Source organism: Ahaetulla prasina, chromosome 3, assembly GCF_028640845.1.
Source record: "Ahaetulla prasina isolate Xishuangbanna chromosome 3, ASM2864084v1, whole genome shotgun sequence".
Classification (NCBI taxonomy): domain Eukaryota; kingdom Metazoa; phylum Chordata; class Lepidosauria; order Squamata; family Colubridae; genus Ahaetulla; species Ahaetulla prasina.
The window spans coordinates 160,102,405-160,122,077 of record NC_080541.1 but is presented as its reverse complement, the minus strand read 5'-3'; the positions used below and the strand labels follow the sequence as shown (position 1 = coordinate 160,122,077).

The 19,673-nt window shown below is 35.0% G+C and overlaps 1 protein-coding gene across 1 annotated transcript; it reads right to left on the bottom strand.

Moving 5' to 3' along the window:
* Positions 1 to 46: 46 nt before the first annotated feature.
* ZRANB2 (zinc finger RANBP2-type containing 2) lies at positions 47 to 19,214 on the bottom strand. Its single transcript, XM_058178611.1, has 10 exons — positions 18,719 to 19,214; positions 16,772 to 16,824; positions 16,569 to 16,677; positions 15,783 to 15,865; positions 13,614 to 13,690; positions 12,487 to 12,624; positions 11,251 to 11,429; positions 5,516 to 5,596; positions 2,253 to 2,414; positions 47 to 1,819 (listed from the first exon to the last, which is right to left on the bottom strand). The coding sequence occupies exons 1-10, from the start codon at positions 18,772 to 18,774 to the stop codon at positions 1,756 to 1,758; spliced, it is 1,002 nt and encodes a 333-aa protein (XP_058034594.1). The 5' UTR covers positions 18,775 to 19,214; the 3' UTR covers positions 47 to 1,755.
* Positions 19,215 to 19,673: the final 459 nt, after the last annotated feature.

Below are 19,673 nucleotides of genomic sequence, written 5' to 3'. Positions count from 1 at the left end.
AACATCTGGCATTATTAAAACAGAAAGGATATAAACTACAAATAAATGACATTTTTAAAACTGGCATGCTTTATTTACACATCCACAGAATTGGATTTTCATATAACCAATACAATTTGAATCCAAGCCAAATGAAACCCATAATTTTCCTTTAGTTATTCTAGCCTATCATATGCCGAGATTAAAATTTGTTAGGTACAATACTGTGAATAAAAGCACAAGACTAGCAAATTGTTAACATGTAGCATTTAGCAAATCTGGTTTTCACATTTTTTTTAGACTTTCAAAAAGTCAGAGAGGCACAGTTACAAGACTATTTGTACTTGTGCAATCTATGCTACAATTTAGCACAAGAAAGAGGATACCTAAGAGGAAGCAATATAGGATTACAGGCATATTTTTCTGCAAAATTTATCCAAAATATTCACACAGCAAAGCCTTATTGCTATGTCATTGATCAGTCCCACCCCCCATCAACTTGAAGATGTCCATGAAAGGGGGAAAAAGTTGATGGCAGTTCTGCTCCATTTGCCATTGAGCAGTTTGTTTTACAAAGCAGATCTTCCAAAACACAAGATATTGAAAGCATAGCCTATTCCTTAGATTTGTTAATTTCCCTTAAAATACTTACCTTGGATGTGACTGAAGATGACAAATACATTTCCCCCAATCAGTTTAAGAGTGGTCAGTACTTAACAAATACATTTGATAGTAAAACAAAAGTGAAAATGAAACATGTTAAGCCATAAATTAGTTGAAAACAGATGTGAGGTTTTAGGATTTCTACTCTTTAGTATAAACTATTTCAAGAACAATGCTGCTTCTCCAGATCATACCAATTTGGCTAGTTTGTAGATGTTAATTCAACAAGTTGTTATTTGTAGTTTTTCAAAGATGGCATTCTGGCCAAAACAGGCCTGTATAGGACTGGATTACTGCCAGAGCACAAATCGTTTCTGGTTCTGAAAACTATCTTCTGGAAAATCATTGAAAAGGCAGGTTTTACACAAGGGGTTTTCTTAATTATTGCTGCAATTTCACCATGTGACACTAATGTGTTCTGGTGGCAGGAGTACCATCAAGGTACATAGGTGCCTTGCCTGAAAGGAATATATTTCCATATTTTATCTGCAACATAATGCAGTTATTACTTTGCTGAGTCAATAAAGAGTGAAGGACTATGGAATCAAATATGTTACGTGCCTCACGTAATACATTATAAAATTCTGCAGAAAATTATACAGATAGATTTGGGTTTTTTGCAAAATATCCAGGAAATAATTTATACCAGGTTTCTTCTCAGTTAGAAATCACAAACCTATTAAATAATTGTTCCTCTAGGGAATTATCCTACTCTGAAACTCAGATACATTCCTGCCTACTAATATTGAAAAGATGACAAAGAAAAATTAAACTTTTTCAGAAACTAGTTTTTGAAATTTACATGATGACATAGCAACAGATCAGGATGGTACTTGGTTGATACTTTCAAACTAGACTAAATTAAAACTACCTGTTACAGATTAAGCCCAATTTTTTTAAAAATAACATATTTTCCTTTCTCGGATCAATTTATGGCTTAAAATATTTCATTACATGTTTTATGAATTAAACTAGTTGCAGTTTTCCATTAAACATGCATCTCTATTAGCAGGATGTACCATTTCTGACCAAATAAAACATCAACTTTTTTATATTGTCTCATGCAATGGACTGTTGTTTTTTTTGTGTGTGTATGTGTTTGAATTTTGAACGTTATTTCTTTTTGGAACTTGTACGAGATCCAGAATGAGAGGAACCAGAGGATGACCTGCGGTTTCTGAAAGATAAAAAATGGGAGAAAGTATGCAAACAAATAAGTTTTAAGTGATATGAACCTCACAGGGAATGAAAAAAAGAGGAAGAGACAATAGGATTTGAAATGTACTTATTAGGGCTTCATGTCTGCATCTTAGTAGTTCACATAATTAAGACTCTTCAAGTAAGAAGAGTTTGTACATTTTAAAAAATGAAACTTTACAAGAGTGCTATAAGAATCACATGTTTTCTGTATTGCATGTGTATAATTATCTTTAAGATTGGTAATTAAAGGTAGCAAGAATATATATTTTTAAAGCCACAGCTAGACAGAATAAAATGGCTATCACTCCACATACACAAACAACATACACACAGCTTAAAATATTCTGCTCCTTGATTCTTCCAAAGCCAGCATTTAAAGAACAACCATTCTTATTCTACAAAACCCAAACCTTTCAGGTGACCGTGATCTTGTTCGCCTTTTTTTGCGATCACCAGAAGAAGATCTAGATCGGCTTCTCTTTCTGCTTCTCTCAGTGGAGGATGATGAATGAGAGCTTGAGTAAGATCTTTTCCTTGGGGTTGGAGAACCCCTGACAGACCTGGAGCTGGATCTTTATTAAGAAATAAATCAGACTTAATCCTAGCATAAATAAAAATGCAATACTCTATATCAAATGCATAAATATAAATTCAGATACAAAGAATACAGATTAGTGTATGAATACTTACTGCCACGTTAACAGGGACCTAAACTTCACCCATTTAAAATAATTTTTCTAGGGCCACATCAATGGCTGTCCAGAACTGACTATATAATATAAAAAGCTCTTTATGTTGGTCTAATTGTTGGTTTTCAGTACTGTAATAGCAAGGTTGAATATTAAGATAAAGAAATAATGGAGAAACAAATTACTCATATGCTCAAGAAAAAGGAGGGGATCAATTTAAATAATGTAGTATGCTATATTTTTAATAAACCCTTGAAAACAAATATCTGATGGACGTGTTAGGCTGAATTGACAGCAACAGTCATATACTGTAACATCAAGAATATGTTGGTATAGGTAGTTTAGTTCTCAACTTATAACTGTTCATTTAAACGGCAGCTTAAAGTTATGACAGCATTGGAAAAAATGACTTAGGACCCTTTCCTTGAAGTTAAGACCATCTGCAGCCATGATTGCAATTTGGGTACTTTGCAACAGGCCTGCATTTATCATGGTTGCAGTGTCTTGTGGCCATGGGATTGCAGCATTCAACCTTTCCAGCTGGCTTCCAACAAGCCAAATCAATAGAGGAAGCTGAATTTCCTTAACAATTGCCATGATTCACCCAAACATGCAATTTGTTTAACAATGGCAGTAAAAATGGTCATAAAATGGGCTGGTCACGGACGACTTGCTTAATGAGTTATCACTTAGTGACTAATGTTCAGGTCCCACTTGTTATCGTAAGTTGAGGACTATCTGTAAAATATTTGCATTTGCAAATACAGGCAGGTTAAAAAGCCCCATGTTTATTGTGATTATTTCAGCCTGAAGAAGTATAAAGGTCAGAGATATAAAGCAGTAACATTTCAGACTGATTCATTCATCCGCAAGATCATATAATCGTTCAAACGAAAGGAAATGTCTATTTTCTGTCTGCCAATTCTTGACACAAAACGTTTGGCCTCATTACCGTATTTCCCAGAAAATAAGATAGGGTCTTATATAAATTTTTGCTCCAAGGCACATTAAGGCTTGTTTTTAGGTGATGTCTTAGTTTCAGGGAAATACGGTAATGTGTCTGTCCAGTTGACAATCTTAACTGGGTCTTATTTTTGAGGTAGGGCTTATTTTACAAGCATCCTGAAAAATCATGCCAGGTCTTATTTTCCAATTAGGTCTTATTTTCAGGAAAACATGGTAGTAAATACGGAAAACATTGCATAGAAAAGGGCAGATTAATAATTTTTGTGCCTTGTAGCTTTGGAGTTAGTTTTTTATTTTCTCAAAAAAATAAAAAAAATAAAACGTTAACTGAGTTGACATGGATCCATTAGATTACAGGTAGTCCTCAACATAATGATGGTTTGGAATTACGATAGCCTTGGAAAGTGTGCTTTATGGTTTATAAAGCACTTCTGGCTGTCGAAAACCATTGCACCACCACTCCCGCAGTCACTTGATCACAAACTGGGTGCTTGGCAAACTGTTCGCGTTGTATGACCAGTTTCCAAAAGAGTCATGGTCATGTGATCACCATTTGCCGGCTTTTCCAGAACCTCATTGTGGAACCTGGCAGAGAAGGTTGCAAATTGCTGCTGCCTTCTAAAAAGACTCCCACTTGTCTTTGGGAGCTGGCTGCAAGAGCTGTCTCCAAAGTGAAAAGCTCTTTGGAAAGTGCAGAAACAACTGAAAAGATTTGGGCTCCATTCTTAAATGCTGCTGGAGGATTTCTCTTTTGCTCATTGAGGGAAGTTATACTTTGGTGGGGTGCAGAAATGGAGATCAAATCTTGAATGCTTGAGCTCCCTTGAAGCCCTCCTGCATATGAAGGGAGCTGATCTCTGGCTCTGTATAGAATAAGCTCAAACCCTGAAAATATAAGCTCCATTCCTGTACCCTCCCAGAGGAGTTCCTTCATGTGTGTGGACGAGAGCAGAACGCTTTTGATGAGCTGCAGAAATGGACTTCAAATCCTGACAATCTGAGTCCTACATTCTGCCAGTGAAGTTCTCTTCCAGATATGCAGAAAAGCTGAACTCCTTCAGCAGGCAACTCTTTCAGCCATCCCAAAGACAAGAATGAGCCAAAATCCAAGCAGAAAATGGAGAAGAGTCGAATGAGCATGGGGTGCCTGGGACGGGTGGGGAGGTCCTAGAAGACCCACCATAGCCATGTAGGTTTCTTCACTCAGGGGCTGATAAACCTGCTTGGATTTTGTCAGAGTGATTTTCAGTTCTTGAGTGGAATCTCCCAGAGCTTCCCCCACCGAGGAACCCCATACTTGGGGCTCTGTCTGCTTAATGACCCGTGAGATCACTTAATGACTGCAACTGGGAAGGTGGCTGAAGAACGAAGCAGTCATATGATGTCTCACTTAATAACCGCTTCGCTCAACAACCAAGATTCCAGTCCCAAATGGGGTCCTAAGTCAAGAACTACCTGTAAAACAAAATAGAAACAATGAGCTGAAGCCAACTTTACCTATATTTGACAAGTTTAGCTCAGTCATTAAAGAGAGTATACTGGTATGAAATAGGGAAAGAGTGTTGTTATTTTAAGATTGAATATTCAACGTTCAGCATTTATGTATATAGTTTAGCTTACCATTCAGGTAACACCTGCTAAATGGTAAATTGAATTTACACATACGTTTTAGTTGGTTAAGATTTCCTGCCTTTTCTCTAAAAATTCAAATAATTATCACACCACCTCTCCTATAATTTTCATAAAGTCTCCTATAAAGACTCTCTCTCGAGGAAAATGGGTAGTTTAAAAATGTGAAAAATAAATTAAAACAATAAATAAACACTTTCACTCTCCCAATTTTTAAACACCCTCTTGGATAATTTGTTATAATCATTTTGCTACTTTAGTAAATATAATTTCATTTGCTACTAAAATTATATTAAAAGAAAGACATTTGTAGCAAATGGTTATAATAAAGTAGTATGGATGGTGACCTGTCTCTCCCTCTGACAAGCAGAGCTTGCTACCTCATTCACCTTGATTTCGACCCACGAGATCTAGAACGTTCTCTGGAAGTGGAATGAGACCGTGACCTTGAACTGGAAGAGCTTCTGGACCTGAAACAACATGAAGATTTATATTTCCTTTTTGGGAGGAACAGAAAAACAATAATCCAATGAATTTAAGTTTTTAATTTAACAGTATTTGATATTAACATTATTTTATCTCCTTCACCTCACTGGGACATTTTTCACGAGTGATTTAATGAAGCAAACAAAAATTTGGTTAGGAATTAAAATAGCTGTTTCATTTAATAGCAACAGCATAAGCTAAGTGAGCAGGACTTATTTTTATCTATCTTCCAGGTTATGTTATAAGTTGCTTTTTGAAATATTTTTCCCAAATAATTGTTCATATACTATGGTTGGAAGTTATCACAGAAGATAAGCTTATTGTCTTTTTGAAGTCCAGCCAAGAAATAATAATAATAATAAAAGATTACAAGTAGTCCTTAACTTGTGACAATTCCACCACTAAAAGATTTGGTCATGTGTCGTCACATGGTTGTGCCCAATTTTATTACTTTTTTGCCTTGGTTGTTAAACTAATCTAGCTTCCCCCATTAACTTTGATTGCCAGAAGATGGCTGGGAAGGTCGCAAGTGGTGATATCACCTGACCGTGGGACATTGTAGCCATCATACCGGTAAACACATGCTGGCTACCAAGTGCCCAAATCACAATCCTGTAACCATGGGGATGCTGTAATGGTTGTAAGTGCAAGGATTTTTCAGTGCTATTGCAACTGGTTGCTAAATGAATGGTTGTAAGTTGAGGACTACCTGTAAATTTAAATTACATTGTCTTGAAAAGATTTATCTTAAACTTTAAAAACATTTCCAATGGATTTTGATGTGTAAGTCACAGACAAAAATGAATTTTGTAAGTTAGTAAGAATTGCACAATTGAAAACAAAAAATAGTCAAGTTAAAGTTACCTGTTCCACAATAGTTTGAAAGCAACTTAATTACAATTCAATAACTCTTGTTGAAAACCAAGTTGCATGAATCTAAATATATCTATTCAGAAATTAGCCTTAGTAGGATTTGTTCTGACATAATCCTATTTTACATATTTAGAAGTAAATGCCAGTATGCGCTGAGATTTCTTTTTAAATAAATAAGTGTCTTCTTAGTCATAATTAATTTCGATTCTAGGCACAGTCCTGGAGTTCAATAAGTTATTTTCAATATTTATCCATTATCATTTGGGAAAAATGTTTGTAGAACATCTGGAACATTGCTGATTTATGATATATCAAAGTATTCATATTTTTAAAGCTGTGTATCTCTGATTATACATATTTCCTGAACTTAATGACGGGTTTTATCTATTTTAATTTAAATAGCAGCAAACAATGATGAGTAGTAAAAAAAATTAAGCAACTTTTTGTACAGCCTGCTGTTTACAGGACAAGAAACTTCAATCTGAAATACTTTAATTAATTTTTAAAAATGGACTGGATCTGGAAACTCTCATGAGCTGAGTTGGATTAACACACTTGCTTAATGAATCGTACTTTGATTATTCTTTATGAAAGATTAAACCCCCTGGAAAAAATAATAAAGTATCTTTTTCAGAATCAATATAGAGGAACAATATGTTAGTAGCATATTGTGAAGCCTTGTATTTTACAGCCTTGTATTTGACATTGGTCAAATAGATTGACTCATTTCATTCCTGATAAAGTTGGCCTTGCTGAAAGATAGCAGAATAAAAAAAAGACCAGTAACTGAAGAATCTGCTTGCTAAATTCAGCAGAGGTACCTGTATGTAGCTGCCAATAAAATTCACAGGGACATCTAGACTCATATATTGCATATCTAGTTAAGAGGCATCATATTTAATTAAGAATCAACAGACATAAAGTCTCAATGAAGAAAGAAATAAGCACAAAGCCTTTGCTTGGGACAGTGGTTCTCAACCTTTATAGTGCTGCGACCCTTTTAATACAATTCCCCACGATGTGGCGACCCCTTTAATACAATTCCCCATGATGTGGCGACCCCTTTAATACAATTCCCCACGATGTGGCGACCCCAACCATAAAATTATTTTCGTTTTAAATTTATCGTGCCTGAAGCTGTATTGGCTAGCGATCTGAACTGCTTGCGATTGCCTTGAGGACGGAGGCATTAAAGCGGAGACTCCTCCTATTAAGTTTATTGTGCCTGAAACCAAATTAGGCTAGCGATTGGGAGTGATTGCAGCTGGCTTGAGAGGGAGACATCAGAGCAAAGATTTCTCTCTTTTTTAATTCATCGCGCCTGAAGCCGAATTTGGCTAGCGATTTGAAGAGCCTGCAGCTGGCTTGTGGAGTCAACCATTGGAGCCCGATTCTACGACTCGCAAGTATACTTCTCATATTTCTGATGGTCTTAGGCGACCCCTCGCAAATCGTCATTCGACCCCCAACGGGGTCCCGACCCACAGGTTGAGAACCGCTGTCTTAGGCTGAGTTAAACCACGGGTGTCAAACTCGCTGTGTCACACTGCTGTCATGTCACGTATTGCAACATTTTCCCCCTTTGCGGAGCTGGGGTAGGCATGGTCTGCGTGTGACGCATCTGGCCCGCGAGCCACCAGTTTCATACCTCTGAGTTAAATAATGATAGCTGTACTGATAGTACTTTTTAATGCTCTTTCATATAATCAGAATGAAAGTTTAAAGGGGAATTATCAGCTAGTTCAACCTCCTACCAAAATAGGATCGTAACAGAGCATCAGATGGCCATCTAGACTCTTTTAAACATCTCTAGCAAAGGAAAATCTACTGCCTATTAAGCCAGTCTGTTCCATTCTTAAGCAGCTTTACCTTGTGGAAATTTCCTTTTGTCCGATTATCGACAGATATGCACTGGACCATAACTCTGGGTATTTGCTCACTATTCAGCCCTATTTCCTTAACCTGGGGCCATTCTAGATATAAGCCTGAACCATGAATTCCATATTCATCTAAAAACCAAACATTCTTTTCCTTGGGAAATCGTAGTATGTCTAGCTAGCTAGCTAAGCTTATTGATCTGACTCAAGAAACTGCCTTACAAAACTGAACAAAGATCATAAAGAATTAAACACCTCTAAGCACTATCTCCTTTTTTAGTCAAACACCAAGATCCCCATCCAGAGAGCCAGAATTCTTGCTTTTCTGGTTATCTGCAAAGCATAGAAATCAGCTAAGTTCAAAAGTTCACTTGCTGAATCAATCTCCTGGCTTTGTTCCTTATCTCTACCAGCTCCTTGACAGCTTAGTGCAGTGCCTTGCCGAAACAGTTGGATGCAAATATGGATTGATTTAAATCATCAAGAGAAAATGCATAGATTTAAACTTCTCATTTGATCCAAGATTCAAACTTGTGTATTCTCAAAGATTTTCCTAACAGTTTGTAGTAAATAATTCTTCACATCTTTCTTAAACATTTGTATACTATTTCAATTAATTTCTAATTCACAATTCTTTTTTATGCTTTTGTTTAATGTATGATTCTTATGTTAGCCTTTCCCCCCCTCAGTATAGTTTCATTACGATGTAAGCTATAATGTGTGATTTTCCATATTATAGAGTCCAGAGGGGGGAAAAAATCAGTAATTAAGCTGAACACACAGGAACACACACACAAAAAGAAAAATACTCATGTTGAGGTCATTAGTTATTTAATATGTGTTGGGTATCTTTAATTTATTTTATACAATTTTAATTATAGGCTTCACATATTTATAATGAAAAGTATAGTAATACTGTTTTTGTACAATATTTGAAATTTTTAGAAAATATTTTTTTTTAAAATCTGGAAAAACGTAAATTAAAAATTCATTTTAAAAAATCTTTAAAAAATTGTGACTTGAGTTCACCATTTCAACAATCGAATAAAAATCTGTACCTTATGAGGTACTGTTAGTTAAAATCTTTAAGAAACTATTTTTACCTAATTTATTTTGTAACCAAATAGTTTTGAACTTCAGGATCCTTGATCCACCTGCCCTATTATTGGCCCAAGTGTTATTAAAAATGTTTGGTAACAGTATTTGGATGATATCTACAAAAACCTGAATTGTTTTCCCTTTAGTTATCATGAAAAGATAACTTTATGCAGTAATTTTTTCTAATCATCTATGAACAAGTAAGAGTAAAGTCCTTTGGAATTCTATTATTTTTGCAACAAATATTTCTAATTGATTATATGTTTTATTTTTCTTTCTCAAATATCAATGTTACAAATAATGCAGTTTTTCTTAGTCCACACAGCCTTTCAAGACTTGATCTTCCTCTAGCAATGTTACCCTCCCCTTTATTTATATTCAGTAATTATTGCTGTCTTCTATTTTCCCTAATTTTAGATCATGATATATAGAATTAACATGTCGGACAATGTGTTTACTAACCATGCAAACCAAGCCATATTCTCTTCTATAAAATTGAGAATTATTCCCCCATATGTTGTTTGAGCTGTAACAAATTGTATTAAATCTCTGAATGTTAATATTTACCCCAGTAAATTTTTCCACCTGCATGTCAAGCTTATTTATTACTGATTTTCAAATGTAAGCTTGAGCCAATAAATCAGAAAAAGCTATTTATGTGCAAATAAAAACCAAGGGTATTTGAGTCTACAAGCTTGAGTTTTAGGCTCTGAGTTTTAGGTTGTTTCTTAGTTGTACAAATAACAGCATATGAATTTCCATGTTACAGGGATGATGATCCCCAGAGTAGATGGAGAGGCAAAGAAACTATTAGCGATTTCATTCTTCCCTTGTTTCCAACAAGGACCCCATCCCTGTACTGGAGTCCTTTCCAAAAATGAAAGGATGTCTTCTTTTTATAGAACGTTACGTCTAAATATAATCTGATATAGAAAATTTTATTTTGTTCCAATAAGCTCATTCTATAAAAGGCCCTGGGCTACATTTGTAAGCTGAGGAGGATAATATAAACATGTTTTAAGTCAATGAAAAAACAACAACACCAAACTATGGAGACTACAGAATCCTGAAATAAAAAAAATCCTTCTTGGAGTGTTACATTTTTATCCAACTTAGTTTTGCTTTAGGGATATTTTAAAACATAACTATATTTGTGTTTTGAGAGTTTCTTCATATACAACTTTTTATGAATAATTCATCATAAAATTGATACAAAATGGAGGTGTGTTATTTTTGGTTAAAAAAAATGCTGCCCAAAACTAGGCTCTTTAAGAGGCTCACTAGGGGAAGAGCTAATATGTATATAGAGAGCCTTGTTTATTTAGAAGTTGAAATAAATTGCAAGCTTTCTTCCCTTTAAAATCCAATCCCTTCCCTTAAAAATAAGGATAACTTTACTTTTTACTAAGTTTCTGCCAATAAGCAGATCATTAAATACTTAGATTAATAGTTGCCTCTCACCAGCCCATTAACAAAAACATATTTGAAGTTACACAATCTCTAAGACACAGCAGGACTATATTTAGCTGCTACAAAAATACTAAAATTAAGAACCAAATCTTTAATTTTCATGGCTTCTAAACTCACAACTGTCATAAAACTTTAAATAATCACCTCCAATTAACTCATCTTAAATGCTGTTTATCCCTGCAGTTGGATACGTAAGATTGATTAGACTAACTTAAACTGCAAAAAAAATAATGTAAAAGTTAATCACAAAAGAGATGTAAATAAAGAAAGTTAGATACTGACATTTTGTCTGGCGTTACCCTTGACCTGTACCCGTTTACCTGGACCTAGACCTTGAGCTTGAGTGGGAGGATGAGCGAGATGAAGATCGTGAAGGAGAAGATCGAGACTTGGAGCGACTTCGTCTAGCAGTGGAAGACTTCTTCTTATTGGCAGAATCTTCTTCTTCACTACCATCAAGGTCATATTTAGAGAGATCAGCATCATCCTCATCTTCATCCTGGAAAATAATGCTGGCAGCTTTTTATGCTCATTAAGAAAAAAGTAGGTATACTAATCTGATAATAAATCCCCAGAGGATGTCCATAACATTTTCTCAATAAGGATAAGGAAATTTATGCAGACTGTTCACATGATGTAACAAAAGATAAATTCTATAAATATTAGATTTAGACAGAAGAATTGGACATCTCATTTAGATTAAAAAACTGAGGTAGCCAGATACTACATTTATACTAACATACATCACAATGCCACAGAATAACCATGTCTGACTGTGTATCTATCACCTCTAGTTCCATGCAGAATGAATGATGTAGTTAAAATACAATCTATTAACACCATTTCCTTTGAGGGAAAAAGAAACAATCTTTAAATATTAAATTCTTTTTCTTTAGTCAAGCAGATCAAAATGGCCTTAAGAAGTTATTTAACTGGCAGGAATTAGGAGTTCATGCATACACTCATACGTACTCAATAAATATTTAATTCATACTAGAATAATTGTTTCCTCTCATGCAATGTTAAGCTACCATATCTCATACTGCTTTTTGCTGTGTGTGTGTGTGTGTGTGTTTGTATGTTTCCAATAGCAGTCCATCTTAAGTGACTCATGGCAGCATATGTAATAAAACATAAACACAAATTAAAAATAATTTTTCAATTGATTGTATATTTGCTTCCTTAACTTTTGAAAGTTCCCGAGGACCAAACAAAAAGATGTTTAAATATACACAACCGTTTTGTAGAACAATTTTTAACTATTCTCCCCAAGCATTAATAGCCATTTCATCCCTAAATGTACAAACACACTTTTAATATTTACTGAAAACTGATTTAATTATACATTATTTTCTAAAGACTTTTTAAAAAAGTCCAGAATTTAAAGGACTTTGCATGTTACTTACCATACAGAAATAAAAGGGCTAAAGTTTCCCATCTTGCTGGATAAAGTAAAGTAAAGATCTCTGACATATTAGAGCTGTTAAGTTATGGTTAATACCATTCCACACATTCATGTATGAATGGAGTGTTACACCCTGAAGATTTTCTTTTACCTCATCTAATTTATACTTAGACAGATCTCCATCCTCATCCTCCTCTTCTTCCCCTTCAGATTCCTTATCTTCAACTTCCTTTAAAATAGATGCAGGACCAACAGGTTTCCCTCTATATTTTTTCTTTTTGCGGCCAAACTAAAAAAAACAAAACACAAATTTAAGCTATTAGAGCACACTTACCTAGGAATTAAGAGACTTTGGTTTATTGCAGAATATGCATACAGTTTTCCATGCACAAATGACTCTACTGTCTCATTTTCTTTTTGCAAAAAGGTAACAAAACAATCCAGGTTATTAGTTGAGTTAAATAGATCTAACTTTGGCACAAGCCCAGCTATATATTTTAAGACAAACTCTTAAACTTAATAGAGGAGTGTAAAGGTTAATGTTTTCTGAGCTGAAATTTTCAATCCCTTTCTACAAATGTTTGTGTACATATGTATGCATAATAGATGCAGGCAAGAGATGAGTTTGTATGTGAAAAAATGGTCTGCTTTTATATCAAGGATCCATTATTTTTACTAATAGAATTCCTTATTTATAGGCAGTTTATTCATTAATGGAATTAATACTAACTTTTTGCCTACCTTGTAATATCTCCAGAATAGTTTTTTTTTCTTTTAACCATTTTTTCTGTTTACTCCTTTTGGTTAAATTCAACACAATTTTCCTCTCAAGCAAAAAAGTAATTTGGTGTACAAATTGAATTAATGGAAATTATTATTATTATTATTTATTAGATTTCTATACCGCCCTTCTCCCGAAGGACTCATTTTATGAAATTATGAAATATATTAAGTATAATCACAATACCAATTTTTACTAAATAAAAATCAAATTTGGTATTTGTACTCCATGCTTTTATGGCTTATTCCATGCCTCAGGAATTTATTCCTCTATAAAGATATTAAAGCTAAGCCTTATGATGTTACAGCCTATGAGGTTACTTTTAAAACCTTCTTCAGGTAATGTTAAACCAATTTATTATTTCAGCATAAAAATATAACTGAATTTTTAGAGCTATATTTATGAATTAGAACTAAAGGAATACATTTAGGAATGAGTTTTCTTATTAGTATATTTTAAAAGTAACATTTCATTACATACAGGTATGTATCACTCACCTCATCATATTCCCCATCTGACTCTTCACGTTCTATATATTCAACATTTTCTCTTTCATTGAAGCCCCCACCATATCCTACAAAAAGAAGTTTCCAAAAACTTCAAAAACTAAACCAATACTCAAGGATATGACATGTTATTTTATATTAAGTAAAAACACCAGAGATTTCTATGTAAGTGCCAATTAGCTTGTATAAACGGCTGTAAAAATGGAAAGAAAACAAAGGTATGGGAGCTATCCATGGTGGATAAAAAATCAATGATTTAAAAAAATATATATCAAATTTTTAAAAATTTAAATTGGACTTTTTTATTTTTATCAAATTTATTTTAATTATATGCTTTTGGAGTAAAAATCTATCTAAAGATAGTTTTCTATTTAAGATATATTAATAATTTAGTTTATTCAGTATGAAATGGAGCCTGGTTATATAGCATGAGGCTGAATAGTTGGCAATATTGGGACTGTTGGTGAGTCAACAATGGGTCAGAGGAGCTGCTAAGGGACAGAGATGATAGTTGTTCTTTAAAAATTATGATTTAAAGTGAGTTGATTTAAATCAAGGCTTTTTACTAGTGATTTAAATCATGATTTAAATCATGATTTAAATTGACTTGATTTAAATGAAATCCACCTTAGAGCTACCTATATATTATTTCATTAGCTTTACTGTGCAGGTAAATTAAAGTATACAGAAGCAATGGCATCATCAACAGAACTTCCTGGCAGTTACTTGAAACTAATCTAAGCCAAGGCAGCTGACAGAGTAGGGGTTGTGGTACAAGACTCTCTTAAGAATCTCAGAGAGGACGAATAGATTGTAGAAATAGAAACAAAATCATGTGTGAGCTCAGTTATACGGACAGGAACAGTTCCAGGAACCAACTGAGATGCACATTTTTCAGTCCCACAAATGCCAACTGTTTAGATAGTACTGTTAAGGCTATAAATGTAAATCACATCTTGAGCAGCATGCATCTAACATACAAACAATTCACATCAAACTTTGTGTTAGATGCAACATCTGTCACTGTAGGAAACATTTTCATATATTGAAATCATTCCCTTCCCTTTTTAAAATCACCATCTGTCATGGCATTAAAAAACATTTACACAGCTATGGACATCCTCTTATATGCTCACTAGGAAGCCAAAAATTCCTTCCAAATGCTGCAGTCTCTATGGGTCCCTCAAAACATTTCCACAAGTTATAAAGTTCTACAGGGGGTTTATATGCAGCATCAGCACATGACACAGGAATAAGTTCTAGTATACAAGCATACATTAAGGACTTTCCTTAAAATTACTCTAAATCAAAATTAGCAAATTTCAATATTAAGCGGTGTTTTGTGTAATATTATTTCTGTACTCCACAAGGCATCTTTTCCACCCAACTGAAGCAAAGGTTTCAGTTACAAGGGATTGTGGCTTTTTGTGTCCAGAGCATTTTTTGAAATCTAGAACAAGGAAAGTGCAGATAGGCATTCTTTCACGTTATTCAACACCATGATGGTAATTCTTGAACTTGAAACTGCAAGCTATTCTGCATTCCCTCAACAACTATCTCTATTAAGAATAAGTTTCAACTTTTCTGACACCTCTCAAGCTTGAATTGCTGCATTGTGCAATGTTCATAGTTCTCATCTCAATCCACTTTTCAAAAATAAAAGGATGCATCACCAGAGATCTTGGGACATATTCAACATTCCATATGCTAAATATTTCTTAATACAAAGAGAGGGGCAGTCCATGAAGCCACTAGTATCATTTGACTTGAATTCCTCTGAAATCTATTAGCAAATTTATCTCGATCAAATTTATGAACTGATAATCTTTTATTAAATCGGTTGTCCCTAAATTAATTTAATGTCAATCTGATGGGTTTTTTTTCCTGTGCACAGAATCAGACTGATTCGATATGATAGCCCAGCTTAGAATCTGCAGCTAATCACTATGAAATTCCAAATGAATCAACTCAGTTATTTGAGCCAGATCACTGCCATGCTGCACATATTAATTATTTGGCATAGAGTATTTTTTAAAGAATGTTTAACTAAGGCTATTTTTATTTTTTTTATTTTTTATTTTTATTTACATTTATATCCCGCCCTTCTCCGAAGACTCAGGGCGGCTTACATTGTGTAAGGCAATAGTCTCATTCTATTACCTGTTCTTTCTTCAAGTTTGGCATACTTTGGAGTGTTGCACATATTGCATTCTGACCTCCGGGCCCAATTAACATTACCACATCTTTGGGAAGAAAAATACATTAGTTTAAAAATTGAAAATAATATCAGAAGAGCAATTAACAAGGTAAATATCTAACACCTGAAGAACTGGAATGTTTAAAATAATTTTTAATTGAAAGATATTCTTCTATCATATATAGATTTTAAAGCAATAGCACAATTTCCATATGATATCAATGAAAATACCAGTAAAATCAAACTAAACAAATGCTGGCAGACAATAGATAATGAAATCAAGTTCAATTTAGCTAAAACTGACAACTTCATTAGTAATGCAAATAAATGTTCCATTTTTATTAAAAAAAAGCAATTCAATTGCCTTGTACTAGATATCACAAGTTGTCAAAGATATATGGAAACAGCAAACATTTTCATTATTATTTATTAATTTTATTTTAAAAGGCTGCCCACTTGCCAAATGGTTCTTATTTAATGCACCAAACAATTTGCTGGATCTACTAAATGAGTCAATTTAAGTCTGTGCTTTTACAGAACAGCAATAGATTATCACGGTAAACCCAAGTGCACTTATTTGGCAGTAAGATCTTCTGTATTCAATGAACTATCCTTATGAGTAAATAAGTATAAGAATAGGGTGAACAAATTATAAAAGAGGCACATATGGATAATAACAGAAAAACCCCTAAAAATAAAGGATAATAAGATTAAACTAAGAATAAATTCAAGTTTCAAGATCAACATACGTTTTACATTGCCAGTCATTAGCACTAAAGAGACCACGGCTCTTTTCAGCAAGTGTCTTCCCTATCTCAGTCCCTCCAGCTTTCATCATTTTAGCTTCTGTAGTTTTTTCTGAAAGTAGGAAACAGGCGTGTAAATCAATCAATTTCCTGTACGTTTAATTTTGGAACAGTCCCATCAAAATAAACACAATTGATATATTCACCTCGACCACATCTGTTACAGCTGGTTCTTCTAGCAAAATTAACATTACCACATCTGCAAATAAAAGAAACATTATTTTAAGAACTTTCAATGAAATTAATAGTTCCAAGTTTTGGTTCAAACTAATGCAAATTAGCTCAGAACTCATCCAAACTCATGCTTTTTAAGATGATTTATAAACAAACATTGGTATTCACACTTACAAAATAATGCCATTTCCTTTTAACTTTACCAGAACTGGGTAATAAAGGAAAGGAAATAAAGGAAAATGAAGTCCTGAGTATTAATTGGCTCCAGTTTCCAAGATAAGAGTTTTAGGTCAAAATTGCATCAAAATAATTCAAAAATTTGAGGTGTGTGTGTGTGATTACGCTCCAAAGCTTTTCTTGTCACACTGCAAAATGTGACATAGCAATGAGAATGGTGACACACCAATCATTTTAAACGTATCTTTTTATTCATACTAACAACATAGCTTTCCATTCATTTATTTGTTTTTCATGTAACATTTTCATGCTTTTTGCATGAAAAACTGACAAGCTCCAACATCAGATTAAAAGACAAGGTTCCATTTTTACTCAGTATCTAAACTGAGCTTTTTGGCTTTTCTCTTGTGACTGCAATAGGATCATCCCTGGGGAGATGATTGGTTTGGTTTCCTCCACACCATTGGAACTGTGAAAGGCACTGACTTCTTCTTGCTAAGCCAATGATCTTTAATCTCAAAGTGAAGATAAATTTATACATTTACATGTGGTACCATTTTCATTGCTCTATCATACTTTGTTGAGAAGTTAAGAGGCATCATGATCATTAAACACCTTCCTCCTTGTAGGCAAATATACTCACCTGTGAATAATCGTTATTGTGAAATATGTTGGAAACTTTAGCCAACCAGCACCTTTATCACCTGCTTTCTAATTCATCTAATCAAAATATGTAAGAATCAACACATTTTATCTCGGGAGGTTGAGTTTCCCCCAATTTGTAGACCAGTGTTATCTAGCACTACCAATTCTCCCACATTTATTTATTTATTTATTTTGTCACACAGTATATATAAGCATAAGCATGAAATTATTATACAATATATAAGTATATATATAAGTGTGAGTATGTAATAACTATATTAATCGGATATAATGAAAGGAAGCAATAGGACAGGAACGGTAGGCACGCTTGTGCTCTTATGCATGCCCCATAAAAGCAGAAAGATCACAGTAAATCAGAAAATGATTTCACATTTTTTAGAAGCATGTAACGCAATGCCTAAAACACTTTACAATTAAACCCAAACGGACACACTTTTATGAACTTTAAATGTAAATCCAAAGTTAGCAGGACTTTGAAAAGCTTTACTTCTTCCATTTCTAAAATTACCCAGTTCATTTCCTATGTAATGTATTCACGTGTTCAAAAAGATGACGACGACTCAAATATAATAATTCACTTCGCAGGTTGAAGAAACGCAACCCGTGAGACGATGCGATCCATTGCGCATTTAAAAAAATAAACCTCAAATTTTCTCCCACAGAAGTTATTATTCATAGCGCTCTTACTATTATTACTCTTACTATTCTTACTTCTACCATTGTTCCCAGATAATATCTTACACCGGGATCCTTCCCGTTGAAATGTCAAGCTGCTGGTTTCTGACCTTGCGCTGGCCGTTTGGAAGATGGAGGCCTAACGAGGAATCGCAATGACCGCGACTAACACGGGGCTACATCCGGGCCTCCCTAAAAAAAAAAAATGGCCCCCATTGCGGGGTGGGGGGAGGGAAGGGAGGACAAAAAAAAGGGGGAGGGGGCAAAAAACCCCGCCCGTTCCTCGCGACCTCGGGGTCGCTTCGTATCAGCCAGGCAAGGCCTCGGGGACCGCCCGGCTCCCTCCCGTAGCCTCAACGGGCCAAAAACCGAGCCGGGTTTCTCCGTCCTGCCTCTCTTACTTCTTGTCGGGGCAGATCCAGTCTCCGTCGCTGACGCGGAAATTCTTAGTCGACATCTCGGCCTCGGGAACGGCCCAAAGCTTTTTCCGCTCGGGCGCCTCTCCGGACGAGCCCGAAGGAGGCAGCGGCTTGGCTTCGGCGGTGATTGGCCAGGATTGCAGGAGGGGGGAGGGGTCTTGCGGCAAAGAGAGCTGCCTTCACGATCGCCTGTTTTTCTATGACGAGTTCTCTTGGTAATGTTATTATTATTTTTGGGCCAGCTCGAATCCCTCCTTAGCCGCTCGTTGTAGCGTTGGGGAAAATGCCCCGAACGGATTCAGAAGCGAAGGCAGAAAAAAAAAATAGACAAGGTCATCAGGCATTCCATTAGCCGACCCTGAAGCGACAATGGCGATCGAAGGATGGGAAGTTCGGAAAGCGACCTCTAGCTTTTGGAGGACTTTGTGGCACGGGAATAAGTTTGACGTGAAAAGTTGTTTTGTGCTTAGTTATAAAGTACTGGCTTTTGATTATGAAGACTGGCGTTTCTCAACCTCAGGAACTTTAAGACGTGTGGACTTCAGCTCCCAGGGATAAACGCTGCTGTAATAAGTTGTTGGGTAATCCTTAATATTAAATATTAAAAATATGTCTGTTGATCACGAAGTAACAGGGCGCAATATGCAGCAACAGCATGGTTGGAAATTATGTACTGTATATACATCGTATAGACAGTATAGTAAGAAATGAGAAACGCTGGACTAGAATTAGACATTGGAATTAAAATTGCTGGAAGAAATAGCAATAGTTTCAAGCAACCTGATGCACCTGGACAGCTGGAAGAAAGAAAGATTCCTGTTAAAGGTGAAGAGTGCTGAGATATTATACTAGTAACAAAGATGCATATTATTAAGGCTATGGTCCCCCCACCTTTAATGTCCCAGTAGAAGTCATTCCTCCTGAAGTAAGATTGGCC